Source organism: Macrobrachium rosenbergii, chromosome 14, assembly GCF_040412425.1.
Source record: "Macrobrachium rosenbergii isolate ZJJX-2024 chromosome 14, ASM4041242v1, whole genome shotgun sequence".
Classification (NCBI taxonomy): Eukaryota; Metazoa; Arthropoda; class Malacostraca; order Decapoda; family Palaemonidae; genus Macrobrachium; species Macrobrachium rosenbergii.
The window spans coordinates 47857294-47875651 of record NC_089754.1 but is presented as its reverse complement, the minus strand read 5'-3'; the positions used below and the strand labels follow the sequence as shown (position 1 = coordinate 47875651).

The following is an 18358-nucleotide window of genomic DNA, read 5'->3' as shown; positions in this document are numbered from 1 at the left end:
CCAATTATTTTCACTTTGTTCAAGTCGGGATATGGGTGCTTTGAGGTAAGTGACTGGAGTCACCTCTCAACTTCCCACTTTCCATAGCAGCATCTAGGCTAAGTATCAGCTGGGTTGGGGTAGATATAGACACTTCAAGCACTGAATCTTAGCATAGTTGCCAAGATGCTTCTCCCTCCCTTTGAATAAGGGATTGGGCATGGATAAAAGTATGCAGTATTCTGTAACCCTTCATTTGGTATTAGCCAGAATTGGCTTTCATGATTCTTCATGTTTTCCTATAAGAGTGTCCCTCTCAAGCAGTCCCCCTCTCATGCCAAGGGCCCAACTGCTTGTTATCCCAAATACCAGTCCATGTAGGTTACAAGAGTTGCCACATTCCCTGCTTCCATCTGCAACTCGAAGCATAACCATTCCACTAAGTAGGATTCAACACCAGTCAATTGTCAAGAGATTAACTCCCATCTGTGAAGTAAGTCTCCTTTATAAAAGGTGATCATTTGTATTTCTTGTAGGTGGTCATTTGTATTTCCACAAGAACAATAACAGAAAAGTAATCTGTATTTTAGTTGGTATACAGAGCCTTGTAAAACCCACCTCAACCATCCTGCTCTGTCCCTGCAGCCTAAGGAAAAAAAAAATCATTGACCACCCTAGCTCACTCTGGTTTGTTTACCTAGGAGAATTAAATTACTTAATTGCCCCCTTTCTCCTGCCATTAACAATACTGATGGGTCATAAAATGTTTAAGAGAATAGAAAAGGCTAAAAAAACCATTTTTATATAAAAAAATCTCTAATGTAACTACAAATTACATGAATCTTATACAAGACAAAATAATATTCTTAAGTTTACATAAAACTGTAAGATACAGTGAAGCCACAAGATAAGGTATCATATAACTGCACATATTTGTATTGCTTGCTCGGGTTCATCCCAACAACAGGGTGCAAGCAACCAATAGCACTTACTTGGAACTTTTAGCGTTAATTTGCAAAATAAGTTTAATGGATGGAGAATAATGGATGATTTTTGAATAAAGGCATGTAAAATGTCCTCTGAGCATCACTGGTCTTCTTGCCTCATCTACATAGAAATAATACTCTCGATCAATCACACTGACTTATCTACAAAGATATAGGCCAGAGAGCATAAAAATATTAGCTTCATGCGCTTCGAAACTAGTCATATTTCCCTTGTGATAATGGCACTTATAAATATATAGAAATCTTTGACCAGCAAAGCTGTCATAAACTTGTGAGCAGTCTTGTGATTATTTTCCTTCTGTATTCATGACTTTTGAAATGCCAGTATCCAAATTCACAACATCCAACACAACTGAGTAAGGATTCTTGAAACATTACCAAAACATTAAAAAATAAATAATAAATAGAGTAACTTTGTGACAATTAACCACATATACAGCAACAATAATGAAAGAAAAAGGCTTGTCAAATTCTAAATAATAAAGTAACTAAAGTAACCATGTAGGTCAAAATGAAATTTGTCAGAAACATCTAAGACAAGAACTGGTGGCTGTCACCCTCATGCAGCATGACTAGCCCACCTCTAACTTAGGAGAACTAATCATAATGAATATTGACACACGGGAACAATTTAAGGCCTCGAAGCTCAGCTGAAGGCACTTGTGGGATTAATTTCTTGCACCATACATTCAGGAAATCTTGCTCCACACAAACAGTTTGTTGCAAAACATTCCTGATGAAATATCTCAAAATTTTAAAGCACGTTCAAAGTAAGAACAACAGAGTATATACTAAACTTTCCCCCTTAATTGGCCCCCCTCAAAACAAAAGCTTACTCCACACATAGCACCAAACACATTCCATATAAAAATTTCTTAACTCCTTAACCCAGTGAAAGACAACTCGGGATGGGTTCAAAATAACTGAATATTCTTTCTTCATCTTGTAGTCTAGTCATTTAATCTTGATTCACCTTCAGCTGGGGGTAACAGCCCTCAGTCCATGTCCTCCAACATTCATACAGATGACGATGAATATGGACTGTTGTAAGCATTGTTGCTGTTGGCAGTTTCAATCTCTTTTGATAACCTGGTCATTATGTCTCTGTAGATGAGTGGATCAATGTTTGTGGACAAAACATATAAAATCCACCTGAAAAAGAGAGAAAATTATTAGTTTTCCTACTGACTAAAGAAAATTAACAGAGTACCTCAAAACACTGACCTCTCATTTCTGTTTTAAAAACCAACATACTAATAAAATCTGGCTTATACACCTTAAAAGTTATTATCAACTTTTATAATTAGACCACTCTTGACTCACAGGGGCTAAAGGGATTTTTCTTCATTATTTTGCTCTTAAATGTATTAGACGTTACTTGTAAAAATTAACTTAATGACCAGATAATCTGTAAACAATATTCTAACAACCAATTAAACAAAGATTCTTAATGTCTTTAGGGAACATGCTTCTCCAACTTCACATTCGATGTTAATTGGAACTTGTCAATCCATAAAATAAAAACATAGTCTAATTTGTTTTCTTTTCTCATATTAAATTATTCCAGAGTCTATTATTTGTAGCTCTAACTTCATCAGCATTTTCATTTCCCTTAGTGCCTCCCCTAAGCCGGGATCCAACATTTTTCAACATTTTAAATTGGTTTCAAGTAATTTATGGAGTGAAAATCTATTTGAAAACAAAACAAACTTGTTTGAAACACTTTGGAAATAATGAAAATTTAAAAAATTTTTAGCAATTTTGGAAATAATGAAAACTTATCCAAATTTTTGCTGATTTTCAAGCAGGCCATAATTAGATAAAAACCAAAACTAAGCAGTAATGGAAGTAATGAGAACCACTCTCCTTATTACATGGTATTGCAGCAAATTCTTCAGGAGATGGAACTTCAAAGCCACCATACAAAGTATAAATTTGCCTGCAGTGTGTATCCAGAAATGTATATAACCCTTAGCATCAGATGGAATATATTAGTTATAAAGGTTCATAACTAATATACTCCATCTGATGCTAAGGGTTATACACATTTCTGGATACACACTGCAGACAAATTTATACTTTCCACATTACTCATGTGTTTGTCTTAGTAGAAAAAATTTTATGGCAACAATTACCAACTCAAAAACAGTTAGCAACAAAAATGAAAGATTATTTATACAGTACTGTAATAATAGATAACTTCAACAGAAGAACATTCCTTCCCCTCGTTTTCCAAAATTTGAATAAAACTTTCTCCATTAGAAAAATAAAACTTTTTCCATTAGAAAAATATGACATTTTAACTCACCAATCTCCAATAGAAGTCTTGTTGACAATTGCTTCTATTGTCTCAATAGGAACAGACTTGTTGTGCTTGTGCATGGCACGTGGGCGAAGACCTGGGACCACAAAGAGGGCAATACGGTAGAGCAAGATGGCTCCTAGCAAGGTAGCAAGAATTACATACCAGAACCAAATTGTTATAAACACCTGAAAAAGATAAATCATATTAAGAATACATTGCATGTGAATTACAATGCCTGATACACTGAGTATCAATATAGGAAAAAATTCAATTTTTGCTAAACATCCATTAAATACATCAAGATAATTACTGTATATAAAAATGCTAACCTTCTCATTCAAGATGTTAAGTGGAAGCAAGCAGAATGCATCAGCTCTCTCGATAGTACCCGATGACCCAAATTTATGGAAATGACACTTGGTCATCCTTGGGAAGACGTAGATCATGGGGTCGACTCTTTCCTCTTGGTCCAATTCAGAATATTCCAAAACCTGTTAAAAATATTAGAAATATAAAGCAAGATGTTCAATAATTGAAAAATATAAAATTTTTTTTTAGCAATTTGCATTTTTCTGGTTATACAAACCAGAACCTAGAGCCTTTTTAAACATGAGTAATCTTCAGAGCCAGTTAACAGGTGGTTAAGGGGTTAGCAGGTGAATACCCCTCACTCACCCATTGTCAAAAAGCACTTTTTTCTTTGGCTTCAAGAACAAAGCAGGGAGGTCGATGTGGGAGCTGCGATAAAAGGGTCTGGTTTACTTTGGAAAAACATGTTACTTTTAAAATTTGGTTTTTGTTCCTAAGCAAATGAAAACCATCGCAGTCAAAAATAGGCAAGTTATGCAATGACTTCTGTAACCTACTTGGTCTGGCATAGACAGTTAAAAAAAAAAAGCAGTAGGGTTACTATGGATAAAACCGTAAGTTTTACTTTTCACAGGTTCAAGGAACAATGCCAATCCCCCTTTAAAGGAAAATGTGTCAGAAGGTAGCCATTCCTGGCTAAAACAACTGATGGGTTTAGAATATCATTCTACCACTGCCCTCCCCTCCTCTTAAAGGGAGGGGTAGAGGGAGACATACCTTACAGACTTCACTTAAGACTAGGTGCTTGAAGTTGTAGTTACCTGTACTTTAACCCAATCCAGCTAATACTTCAGCTTAGATCTGCTCCAAAAGAAGAAAAGAAAAGACCAACCAGTGCACTCCTTTCAAGGGGAAATACAGGTGCATGTTTTCCCCTGTAAAAGGAACAGTATCTTTGAGCATCAACAATTACTGGAGAATGAAGTGCCCACATGACTGCTCATGCCCCTTAAAGCATCTTTGGTCTTTTTTTTTTATGCTTACAAAGTGGAAAAACGCCAAAGCCAGTAAAAAGCATGGAAAAGCACAAATACTCGGGTATAGAAGAATGGAATATAGAATTTAGGCCAAAGACCAAGAAGCGCTGCGACCCATCAAGTCATTCAGCCCTGGAAGGGAAATTGACAGTAAGAAAGTTTTCAAGGTGTAAAAGGAGGAAAACCTCACAGTTGCGCCATGAAACAATTACTAGAGAGGGTGGAAAGTCTGTTGGAAGAAGGAGAATATGAATGGAGGTACAATAAAAGGAATGAAAGAGGTTGCAGCTAGGGGTCAAAGGATGCTGCTAAGACCCTAAGTAATGCCAACAGTGGTGCAGGTGCACTGACGGCACTACTCCCAAAAAGGGGGCCAGTAGAGTAAGGTAGAACGATGTCCAATCTGGAAGATATACAAAGTAAAAGTGCTTGGAGAATGAAGGTCAAGGAGGGATATTCCCTAATCACCCCCATGGTTCAACACCTGTTATTAACCTTGCCACCAAATTTAACCACATTTCCAGCTCACACTGAAGAATACTTCTATATAAAAGGCAATACTTTGTATTTCCATAAAAACAATTACCCTTACAATATGCAAACAACATTAGGTCATTTCAAACTATCACTTCAATGTTTTATATAATTTGCAATAGCAAAATGAACATATATGGAAAGATATCAAATGTTACCTGGGATATTTCAAAAAAGAAAAATTAATAACCATTTTAAGAGTATGTAATATGGTGCATTAAATTTCTCCTAGTTTAAAGTTTAAAATTTAACAATAATTTAACACCATATTTAATCACTTACCCTTGGGCCATAGGTCAAAAATGCACCCCCAAGGAACTTGTCAATGAGGAACAGCTGCCCAACAATGTTGATGAAACTTAGCAGCTCGCATAACCAATATTTAAAAACATATCCATTGTGCATCTGAAATAAACAAAAAGTGTTTTTCAGTAAGGATCACAGTAAACTAGACATAATTTTTCCTTGTTATTTTTACACTTGACCAAAATCCATAATGACTAGAGAGATATGAATATTAGAAATTAATTTTATAAAAGAAAAAAAAAAGTAATGTAGTCCATGTTAGAGTAACACACTAGCAAACCTAACACCTCCATTTGTGTCCCTTAACTTTTAAGATATCCTGAAAATATAAACACAGTAGCTTCATCAGGAAGACAAGCCTCGCGTCCGAGCCACTGTACTCCTAAGCAGAGGCCGTGTTCCAAGAGAGCCTGGCCTTGTTCCCAATAATTCCAACACTGAACAGTTAAATTATAAAAGGCAAATGAAAACTCCCCTAATCAATATGGATATCTTGGTGAAGGCATTGAAGGATGGGGATGAAAATTTAGGGCAGCAAAATAGCTGGGGGCCAAAAGAACAGTGTGTGCCAAGTGCTCAAAACACACTAGAGACTTGACCTCTGTGCACAAAGAGAAGTGACGTTTTATACTCCTGATGGGAAGTTCTCAAACCCATTGAAATGCAGAATCTTGTTTTAGTAAATATTTATTACACAATGGTTTGTTTGTGGAAAAAAGCAAAACACTTTATTACACAGTTCAGTTGACAAAGCTTTCCTGCATGTATTAACATAAAAACATACTGTATATACTATCATAATGCGCATACTCACCCTTATATGCTTGACAATGTACTCAATAATGGTATTTTTGCGAGCACTAACATCTTCCTCCTTGTATAGCACTGGTCGTAATCCACTGGCAATAGTTTCCATCAATCCACCTTCAAAATTATTCCAAACAAACTTTGGTATATAACAGAGTGCTGCCTGTAAAACAGAAAAAATAAAACATAGGTTATTTCCTTGCATACACAAAAGATTGCCAACTGACACCCCTGCCTAGTATGGTTCAAGCAGTGACAAAGTTTACAATTACTGACAAATATGAGTATTTGTATTAGCATATAACATAAAGCTGAGGGCTGTATCAATACACACCAAATAAAATCCGTATTTGTCTTAGCACATAACAGAAAGCTGTGGGCTGTATCATTACACAAAAAATAAAATGAATGTGGCAGATTTTCTCATAAAAACTCCATAAATCCAGACTACTTCAAACAAACGTAGTATTCTACCACAGCCTTTGTAATATAATTTTCTTTGAAATTCTAATTAAGTTTACCAAGCCCAAACCTACAACAAAGAAATAAGATTTGTTACTGTACACTTGGTTATTAGCTATACCTACAATGAATCTCTACCAACAGGACTAAAATAATGCACAGCAAGTTTACTAAACCACAAAAAGAAACAAAGAGGAAGATGAAACAAGGATCAAAGTGAGAAATCTTCCATCTCCCCAAAATGTCACACAACATAAATGATTATGTGAATACAATACACAAATATACTGAAGAAAATTAAAGCCATGCCCTTAAATACAAAATGGCAGTACTGTAATACATTTGAAATATGCCAATTTGGAATCCAAATATTTTAAACGTCTGAAGCACCGTTAGGAAATTAATGCTATATGCAAGATTGCTAGGTTTAAGAAAAACACATAGTAAGAAAATGCAGTTTTTTTTTTTTACATTATTGTAGCAGTTTTGAGAATTGCAGTTTTGTATGTACTTTTTTTTTTTTTTTCTTGATACGTATAATCTTTTGGAAGTACAGTATGTTCCAGTGATTCCTTGGTACTACAGTACTTTAAAACTATTTTAGGAAACAAATATTCATGTAAAGGTGGAGAGAGAGAGAGAGAGAGAGAGAGAGAGAGAGAGAGAGAGAGAGAGAGAGAGAGAGAGAGAGAGAGAGAGAGAGAATAAAAACAAAACGACACTAAAACTTACCTGGAAAAACAAGAAAAACACAACCCATTGGTAATAATTATGGAACCTCCAGCGCTCTTGCATCTCATCATCTGAATATCCATTTGGGGCCCCAACTCCAGGTTCGGCAACCAGCCCACGTTCACTGGAATGAGAAAGCAATGTTAAGAATTTTCTTCTTTGCAATAAAATAAAGATAAATTTTTAATTACAGATATAATGTACTTTGAAATTTTGTATTTCAATTATTAACTATTATAACCACCTATAAAGTAACAAATTAATCAATGTAAAATAAACATAGGAAAACAACGATATTTAATATCCTCCGTTTACTTATATTAAAAGCAAACCTAGTACAGTACTCCCCGTATCCACCAAAAAAAATTTGACCCCCTCAGTCCCTCAGGGATGCCTCGACAATATTGATCGATATGGCACGTGTTGCGTCGGCCAGTTAGCAACCACCGCCATCTCTCAAAAATAGCGACATACTCGCGTACTCACTACGCACAATATGCAATCATAAAAATGATCTACGCCAGTTGGCAGAGAAACTGCGAAAGCAGTACCAATCTCTAGTGGCAATTTTTGAAAAATAACATTAAGTGACATGCATTTCATCTCTGGAGGTTGTTGCTATTCGTTACGGAATTATCATTCTTCTTATGCCTGTTGTTCCAGCGCGAGTACTGATGTTCACTGCAATCTATACGGTACTGTGCGACTCCTGAATAAACAATTTGCACTGCACCCCTTATTAACGGAATAGCTTCTTGCTGTCAAAGATGCGTTTTTTGTTTTTTTAATAAATGTTATGCGTTTTTAAAAATGAGTCCTGTCTACTGTTTACCCTTTAAATTAAAAGATCAATTTCCATGCTTATCCTAGGCTACGAGACATACTGTACTAAAAGTGTTCACGTAACACCCGAGACACTGTTTAGTAAACAATGGCTGGGTTTCAAACACTGACGAGTCTCATTCGTGAGCAGCTTACGAGACGTTCCCTTACCATAAACGTCATCGCTTAAAACTGGTAGGAACTAATACTCCCGATTACACAATTGCTGCGCTCTGCTGAAAAGAATGCGCTCCTGTTGAACAAAAATGCACACAGGAAACATAGTCGTCAAGTAACTGCGTAAATGACAACAACGGATATATTCAACAAATGTCATTCAAATCAAGTAACTGCGTAAATGACAACAATGGATATATTCCACAAATGCATTCAAATACGTTAAAATAAAGGCAACAGGCAAAAGCAGGCAACGAGGTTCATCATACGGATGTAAGTCCGGAATTTAACAGCTACAATCATAGACATATCTTTTTATTTATAGTGAAATTAAATCCGAACAGTTGTTGGCTTTCAATGTCACTTTCAGTTCTTCAGACTAATTTCAAATTCACACACATACTGAAACCCACAACAACTGAACACACGTAAGAAATATTTCCCTTTCGTATCATCCCTAAGAAGGACTTGGCATTATGATGTAATATAACACACAATTTTAAACAATTTTGTGCTGTTAATATTCATCAAAACACCAAGACTGGTTATCACCCACCAAAACTCCCTCGAACTGACGTAAGCATGCTTATTGTTTCCTTAATTTCCCCATCCTACGTGGTGCATTTTCTTTCTTTAATTCCGAAGGCGTGACGTACTTCTTTTTCCCCAGCCACAGCCGACACTCGCCCCCCCACCTCCATAAATCAAACCTCGACGCATGACACTTTTCACATAAAAAACAGTGGAAATTTTATTCCATAATTTTAATTATTTATTTAATCCAAAAAACGCGTGCTTAATTCTGTTCGCAAGCCCGATCGGAGTCATATTGCAAAAATTGTTTCTGAGATACTAGAAATAAAATAACTTGGCTCGAACTTCCGATTAATCTACATTACACGAAAGTCAAATATGAAATTCAAAGTATACCAAAACGATACATTAATTAATAATTGAGCTGCGCTATTAGATGTTAATGTAAAGCAAATTAACTGCTCTAGAGACATACAAATGAGGGATATCGTGGTATTTAACATCATGTATATACCATCCTCGAAACTAAATGATATATCAAAACGATGCATTAAGAATTAATATTTGAGCTGCGATATTAGTTGTTAATGTACAGCACAAGAACTGCTCTAGAGACAAACAAACAAGAGATATCGTGGTATTTAACATGTATTATCCTCTAGAACCGAAGTGATAATAATTCATGTTTTTCTTCTTACGGCTTGTTACTGCACTGAAAGTATGAAGCATAACACTAAAATCCATTTTAAACTATTCAGCCATCCCTTTCTACTTGCTGGCAGGGACAGGCATAAACACACAACAAACACACACGCCTACCCTTCCATCTTTCTTGTTCAATACTATAACTGAAGTCTCATAACCTTTTCCGAAATTACTCGTATGATAAATCCCTTGCTAGCTTGAAAATAACCTATTTAACAACAGCAGGTCACAACAAACAAAATGCAAGACTCGTTCTATGGGTAATACAAAATTCTTATTCTTATCACAAAATGGTAACTGAGATCACTGAAAGGTAAAGTGGCTTAAAATTCTAGGAGCAACTAGTTCAACGATCAAGTTTAAAGGCTATGAGTTAAATGAAATTGAAGTACAATGGCAAAACTACATTCCCCGTTGTACTGAAGTGGTTATGCAAACGAGGAACCTATCCCATCATAAACATCGTGGACTGGTATTGAAGGGTACCAGAACACTGTCGAGTCCAATGTCGACGCCATGCAATACTACCGAAAAAACAAAGGTTCGCTTTAGTTAAAAAAAAAAAAAATGTTAAAACGCGGTGATGCAGTTTAATTCATCTACAAATAGGTCATACACTTAATCTATAATTTTACTTAATTTCTATAATTATAATGTTAACTTGGGGGAAAAAAAGATAATGCACAACAGGTTTCTATGACGTTTAACATAAAAAGTCTTACGTCATCCCTAAACGTGAGCTACACCCAAAACTGACAGGTTTCCTAATGTCTTTTAATTTTGGTGTCAAGCTTACTCGCGTTTTTAACGTGGTCTTTCTTAAACTTCTATGAAACAAAAGTACGTCGGGTGTACACAAGCTGCCTCTGCTCTCTCTCTCTCTCTCTCTCTGCAAATCATAAACGCAAACCCCAAGCCCCTGGAATGGAGATACAGCATACCGCTTTATTTTCTACATTTTAACTTAAAACTACCAAACGACTTAGCATCGGCAAAATACAGGCAGGATCTTGCAAGTGGTAAATTCTACAGTTGTTTACAGGTTACCTAGCAGATATTATGGAATGAAAACAACAAACAGAAAAAAGGGATCAGCTTACGAGAAATGGTGGGCGTGTCCATCTACCAAATAATCCCTGCAAAGGACCATGTGTAACATATACGTTTCCAATACAACCCTTGAATACTACGTGGGCGCGTGTTGTTCCCTATAGGCATAACATCACTTACGCTACTTCACTATAAAGAAGGCTGTCGAATAAAACCTCGCTGCGTACTGATAATGGCTGATTAAGCAAGTTTTAAAAATTGGCCAAAATAGCTGTAGTAGTTACAAATAGGCTACAGTGTGCTCCTTGAAACCCCGTGTAGAAAACTACTCAAATACCATGCAAACAACTATTACTGATGACAGCTATTACATTAAACAAATGAACAAAAAGACAGCTACTGTAGTACATAAATAAAAAAACAGCTACTATAATTTCAAAAAAAGACAGCTACTATAGTAAACAAAAGAAAAAAGTTATAGTAAAAAATAAAAAGTTGGGAGGGCTGATCCATGAATGGGCCGAGTGACAAAAGACATGAACACGCGAGATCAAAATACCACAGCAGCCAAGTCACCGATAAAGGATTTCCTGTTCAGGTACGGTGCCCAGTCAGACATTACATACCAGAGAAAAACTACCTCCCCTAATTCCTTTACGACGAATTTAATTTCTGGACCAGGAGAAATAAATAGAGTAAAACCTGCCACACATTACCCATGGATAGCTGTTAACATTCAATTTTCTTCCTAATGCAACAGACCATTAATCCCTCACGTATGTACAAATACTAGTCCAGTCCAGCCATGAAATGGGTGTTAAATAAAATCCAAAAAGGGCGACGGAACGAAACACTTCTCAGCTTCGTGTGTACTCAAGGTAATATAGAGTAAGTCTTATGTAATAAAAATTACCGATCACAAGTTCACAAGGTAATTAAGGGTGGTATACTCCACGCGTTTACTTTAAAAACAGCTTCTCTGTAACAATTTGTTCATTATAACCTTAATATCATGCCATGTAACAATATGTTCATTATAACCTTAACATCAAGTCCTGTAACAATTTGTTCATTATAACCTTAATATCAAGTCCTGTAACAATTTGTTCATTATAACCTTAATATCATGTCCTAGACGACCAGTAGGTAATTACCTTGCATGAAATGCTTACTAAATGCAATCATGAAGAAAAAGCTAGTCCTATGAAAATCAAGCTTCAAAATACAAAATTATTTCCTGAATCACCTGTACTTCAACCCTAATTAAAGAAAAATCCATTTGATGAAGGGAGACCCTTCATATAATAACTACTACCACTCATTGTCTTCCCAGGTATTCTCGGCAACATCTAGGAATTTTCCCAAAAAAAAAAAAAAAAATTTGAAACGGAATGGCAGTCATTCTCTCACAGGATCATCCAGTCCCTTGCATTTTCAACAAAAGCAAAGGCGAAGGTACCTAAATTGTGTTACACATGGGAAGATAGAGCGTCACACACCGAAGCTTTCCATGTATATTCTGACATGGATAATTTCATGCACTCACTTTTACTGCTACTGCCTATTAAACTCATGTGAGAAACCAAAATGCGGGTGAGGTTGGTCAAGCCTTTTCCAGAATCAACCCTTAATATCCTAAGGATATCATTTTTTTTATTTTTGTTGTGGTTGCGAATAGTCTCCAACGCATGGTGACAGGCGTCTTTCTGTAGATGCACCAAGCAATAATAATGTTACCAATAAGAAATATGAGCATAAAATCAACATGCTCTCCCCAAAAATTACAGGATGCACAATTTTCATGGCACATCAAGTTCCCCTGAAAGAGGGAGCGCACCAATGACAAGGGTCACCAGCCTCTCTTGCAAGGATATAATTGGGAGGGGATGGGGGTTGCAAGTTTCACCTCAGATGGCAATAGACACAAGGATCATATACCAAGCCTGGAATAGCTGGGCATGAGTAACGCGAGAAAAGGTGCAAGGTTTCTTCAAATGTAATATCTCCTGACACCAATCTCCCACCGAAGGTAAGAATAGGATGAATGGACAATTTGGGTCGAGAACTAAAGGTATTTCTCTGAACATAGGGATGACAAAAATGGGACAGTGAGACAACTCGAGAAAGGGATGCAGGCTCTCCGCAGATGCAACATCAAGCTCGCCGAAGGACAAAAATAGGATAGCAGGGCGTTATGCTGTCCGCAAGGTGCAGATATCTTTTCCTCAGATACCAAAGGGCAACATACGGATTAGATCCTGTACAACAAAGTTAAATACCTAACATTACATTACAACGAAGTTTCTACGCCAGATAGGGTAAAGATTTCCTCTAAAAAACGGCCTACCATCCCAATGTGATCGTACACACACACACAGCGAGAGAGAGAGAGAGAGAGAGAGAGAGAGAGAGAGAGAGAGAGAGAGAGAGAGAGAGAGAGAGAGAGAGAATAAATGACCAACGATCCACATGTGAAACTGGCAGAATATCCCACAGCTGCTATCTATCAAAAGTGACAGGGGCACCATGCTTACTGGGAAACGGGAACATTAAGAGATAAAGAGATGACGAGGTGTATCAAAGGGTGCTAATCCCAATACACTTATTGGACAAAGCAAAAACATAAATACCCACTACAGACAATGAACTACCGAATGATAAAAAAACGTCCATCCCCTGGAGGAGACGCACTTTAGTCGCCTGATCAACAAAGTATGTAAATTTAAATTCTTGCATAATATAAAAGCATTTGGTTTAATACCAAGGATATCTCAATAGTGCGGTGAGTTTCATTCTCTTGATACCAGGAGGCACCAGATTTATTAACAGACAAATATCAGAAATATATTTGTTTTATAACCATACCTTACTCGACATTTAAGAACAAGAGAGGATCATATTTCAATAGCTGGAATAATAAATTAGGTACAATACTTATGTAAATTTGCGATGAACTGATTAATCCTGGGTTTTCTTACTACGTCAGAACCGAATATCGAACACGGGTTCCCGAGAGAGAGAGAGAGAGAGAGAGAGAGAGAGAGAGAGAGAGAGAGAGAGAGAGAGAGAGAGTTGAGGGTGGGGGAGGGTCAGGCCACCATGACGAGCAGATTGACCCAGCCCAGAGCCACTCCCAAAATCCAAGACTGCCACTAACCCATGTCATGTTCTATGGTTTTAATCATATACGGAGGGCAAACTTAGCAAATTTTTACTCACAACATTGGACTTCATTACCACAAGAACTACGAAGCAAGTTACTATTTCTACTGGAGGTAAAAGTACGGAAGAAAACGCAAGAGGTGTACTAAAAGTAAAAGTTCGAGAGGCCCGCCTGCAATATGTATGAATTGAAGAGCGAATGAAAATACAAGGCTTAATGCAGCTAGAAGACCGAAAGGACTATAGGAACACCTTTAGTAAAGCCTAAATTGAACCACGTGAGCTGCACTCACGGAACCACCCCCCCCCCCTCCCACCTCTACACCAAGGAAGGGGACTTCAAGCATGACAAAATACATATTTAGATATTGTTCATTAGAGAAAAAAAACCACGAAAGTAAATTAAATGCAGTCTTACTAGGAAGTAAGCAAATTCGGAAGACAATGGCCGAACATCATATCAATCTCAAAACACATTACATTATTATGTTCTAAGAAAATGGGCACACAGCTGGGTAAACACAATAAAAGAACGAGCGTAATTGACAACTAAGTGAAGTTGGACATGACAGGTTCAAATAAACCTTACAGAAATATATATACACGAGAGAATCTGTAAACAATACAGCTCAATCAAATCACATTAAACTGTTCTGTGTCACCATCAAATAACATAAATGTTGGATTTCCACAGGCCGTCAAATCCACCTTGCAATGTTTTAAAGCATTTTGGATGAACTAGGCCTAAACCACAATAAGCCCGTGCTGGCATAAACCCAGCGTAACCTAGACGACGACGCAAAACTACTCAGTCTGTAGCATTTATTAATTGGAGAATTGCATCATCGGACGCGTCGTGGTTGCATGTACTACACTGTAATCTATCTATTAGCTATCGGGTGCTAGGGTAAGTTTTCCAGTGAAATCATGCTATTAGCCTACCAAAGGTAAAAAAAACTATATAGGATATATAATTCCACACCATACGAAAATGCAAGCTAATTGGCTTCGCCACTCTTCCGCAAATTGCGGAAATGGAATGAAATTGGCAAATAAAAAATGCTGTAAGGTTTATATACTGTTCCAAAATTGTAAATACTACCAAATTACCCGCCTAATTGGAGGTATAAACTACCAGAATTGTTAGGCAGGTGCAAAAACGCACCGCTTACCCCCATTTTCAAGTCTTCAACTTACATATTTACATTTTTAGAAAACATTATCTTCATTTGCTTACCTGCATCTACGCATACTGGACAAGTTCATAATACTCGTTAATAAAATTATTTTGAAAACATAATTCGCAGCACGCGACGCTTGTCTGAGTCATCACAACATGAGACCTGGTTCATTCACCCAATCACTCTATAAGTCATTCATAAAAGACATTTCATTGATCACAGAAACGCAGGGCTATTTAAACTTGGATACATTCGATTATGATATCATAAATGTCATTGAAATCCCCCCAATTAGACCGTAAATCGGGTTTAGTTCTCATTTAAAACTTTTGGTAAACCAAATAGGCCTAAGCCTAATCTACGACACACGAAAATTTGCAGTTTTAGGTTGTTAACGGGCAAACCTAACTGCAAGGTTAACAATTTACCTAAAAACACGAACCTTCTAATTTTGAAGAAGCCATATTTTATGAAAATTGTTGCAATAAGGTTTCCCGTTAGGTTAAATTTTAACTAGGCTTAACTGTGCTGACATTTTCACCGTGTATGATGCGCTAACAAAGGTCTTTTCAGCGCACCGTTAAACTTTTAAAAAATTAAACATAGGTCTGGAACTATCCTATTGGTCCCCAAAAACTCCTGAACCGCCAATCAGAATAAAATTCCAATTTTATATCATCTAAAGTACCTTCCTAACCATGCAAAATATGAAAATAACCTTTTATAAAGTTTTTCCCGAAATCCCCCTGACCGCCGTGCCGTAGGATTCGCCCACCCGCCGCCGACCTTTTCAATCCTCGGTGGGAACCGAGCTGTCAGTGTAGTAAATCTATCACTCCTATACTTCAAGAAGCCCCCAACCACCATCCAACACTTACCGTAGATAATAATCTTGTATTGTGAACGTCGAATGTATCCAACAATACGTATTTATGACATTTTGTTGTGGTAAACTGGTGATACAGTTGATCGGAGCCCCGAAGAACTCGGCAGCTGTTAGTAAGATGGATGCACCAAGTAAAAGCACAACAGTAAACTGATAATGGAGTCGAAACACACTACTTTCATTAATGCATTCACCCCTGGCCAAGTAGGCCTTCAATCCTCCAATGTATGCAATGGCAGACATGGTCAAGTCGAACCACCGCCACTCGCCACTAAAATCCTCGTAACACCCTTCTCCTGCCCACTTCCAAATGCACACTGGAGTGTATATCGTCGTGAACCCACACTACGCGGTCACTTGCCTCCCCCACCATTCGAAACTAGGAACGTCTCTTCCCTGATTCCTTCAATGGAACATCCGTCCGAGACTCAGAAGTGGGAGGAGCTAACCAAGTGTGGCAGAGCTACCAACGTCAGACGCATTGAAATCTTTATGATTTATCTCAAGGAAACAGGAAAAGGAAAGTCGGTATGTCTTCAAGCACATCGCATGCATGTTTCCTGAAAAGTTTAAATTGCATTGGAAATAAAATGAAAGAAATTGGACACTGAGAAGGACCTCCATGGTAAGCCTGGATTTCGTCAATTAGAGGACCAAGTCTACTAGTCTCGCACAGGGTCCCTCCAAATGTTCTCCTCCCCCTTCAAACAACACATCCTTCGGGAGAGGAACCAACATTCTCAGGTACTAGTGTTGCCACAACAAGTTCTTCCATGGATTTCTTAGTGAATGCCTTTCCTTAGACAAATTTAAAAGATTTTGCGGGTTGGTGCGTTTTGATGAAAGTTTATTATACCAATGCTAACAGGGCCATTACTAAACTGTTCTCTAACTGTATTTATGACTAATTTGGTGAGATTCACGTCCAATTAGAATAAAGCAATCATTTGACATAAGAATAAACATAAAAATATATGCAAATTAGAAATTGCACTTTTGAGACAGGCCGTACACCCAATCTGTTCGAGCTGAAACTTAACATATGCCAAGTTATTCGTATTTCTAATGAAATGATGGGAGTCTTCAACATGAAAAGTTGTATAACAAGAACATCATTGTTTTCCATAATTTTTATTCCTTATGTGTTAATTTACTTAATACAAATTAGAATAGGTAAACTGAATTTCCATCTTTAAGGTTTTTATTGTCTCAGTGAAGGCTTGTAAACTGTTGTATTAATTTACTTAATACAAATTAGAATAGGTAAACTGAATTTCCATCTTTAAGGTTTTTATTGTCTCAGTGAAGGTTTGTAAACTGTTGTACTTGAATTTGCCCAAGAAATTAAACAAACAAAACAGTCAGTCTCTGGCGAGTACATTTGCATATTAATATGGAAGTTACTCGTAACTGTTGAAGTTACATGAACTGGATCATGGCGAAAGAAAAAAAATGCCACGAAAAAGAAAAGAAAAGTGCCCGGGGATGTTTTCTTCCATTCGAAAGCCTGGCGACATTTCACCGAATAGGATTGCGCTAACTGGCAACTTTGCGGTCCTAAAGTGTTGGGGGGGAACTGACCTGTGGGATTGGTGGAGAACGGTGGAGAGGGTTTGGTGGAGATCTCGTGTGTGGGTGGGAACTTGGGGGAACGGGATTACTTTCATCATCTCATGGGAACTTCTGGAATGGTCGTACAGTTCTAGGAAAATAAAAGATATGCAAATTCCCCAACAAAGGCCGGAGTTCGCAGTATATGAGGTATACATGGACAGCGTAAAAAAACGAGTAATTTTACGAAACCTTATCTAAAAAATATGCACAATTCCGGAAGTAATGATTCAACAATCTGAATCATTATTTTCTCGAAATAAGATGGTACATTTTGTACTCAACAACTGTGTGGAAATTAAATGCTGGAAAACAAAATGAGAGGATTATTTCTTTTCTGGACTATAGTCGTTCATGGATACAGAATAAATACAGCTGTAACTACATTAAAAGTAACAATAATTATTATAGTATTATTCATTGCAAAAGAACAGGGACAATACGAAGTTGGGCTAATCCTTATACAAGCTGTTAAAACGTACTAGGGTATACTCGTATATAGTTGCTTATAATTTTCTTTAAAGCGTAAACAGCTAGTATTGATGATAGTTACTTGTATTTTTCAAGAAAACTCATATAAAAGTTGTTGGTGTATTTTGAAAGACTTGTTTCCTGTTTTAACGTCAGAAGTTCTCGGTTTACGGGTTTTCTTGACACTTGTCAGATTCACTGTCTGTTATGTGACACTGTTTCAAAGGTAAGTTGTTTTTAGATTATTTCAAGTCCCGCAAATTATTGTTTTACAATAAAGC

General features: G+C 37.0%; 1 protein-coding gene across 1 annotated transcript; it reads right to left on the bottom strand.

Moving 5' to 3' along the window:
* Nucleotides 1-776: 776 nt before the first annotated feature.
* Nucleotides 777-16777, bottom strand: LOC136846109 (innexin inx1-like). Its single transcript, XM_067116849.1, has 7 exons — nt 15988-16777; nt 7479-7602; nt 6292-6447; nt 5454-5576; nt 3621-3782; nt 3295-3476; nt 777-2138 (listed from the first exon to the last, which is right to left on the bottom strand). The coding sequence occupies exons 1-7, from the start codon at nt 16236-16238 to the stop codon at nt 2003-2005; spliced, it is 1134 nt and encodes a 377-aa protein (XP_066972950.1). The 5' UTR covers nt 16239-16777; the 3' UTR covers nt 777-2002.
* Nucleotides 16778-18358: the final 1581 nt, after the last annotated feature.

Coding starts and splice junctions, on each gene's coding strand:
- LOC136846109 (XM_067116849.1), bottom strand. CDS start 16,238: ATGTCTGCCATTGCATACATTGGAGGATTGAAGGCCTACTTGGCCAGG. Junction 5,577..6,291: donor ACATTGTCAAGCATATAAGG/GTGAGTATGCGC, acceptor TGTTTATTTCAG/ATGCACAATGGATATGTTTT. Junction 3,477..3,620: donor TTAACATCTTGAATGAGAAG/GTTAGCATTTTT, acceptor TATCTTTTTCAG/GTGTTTATAACAATTTGGTT.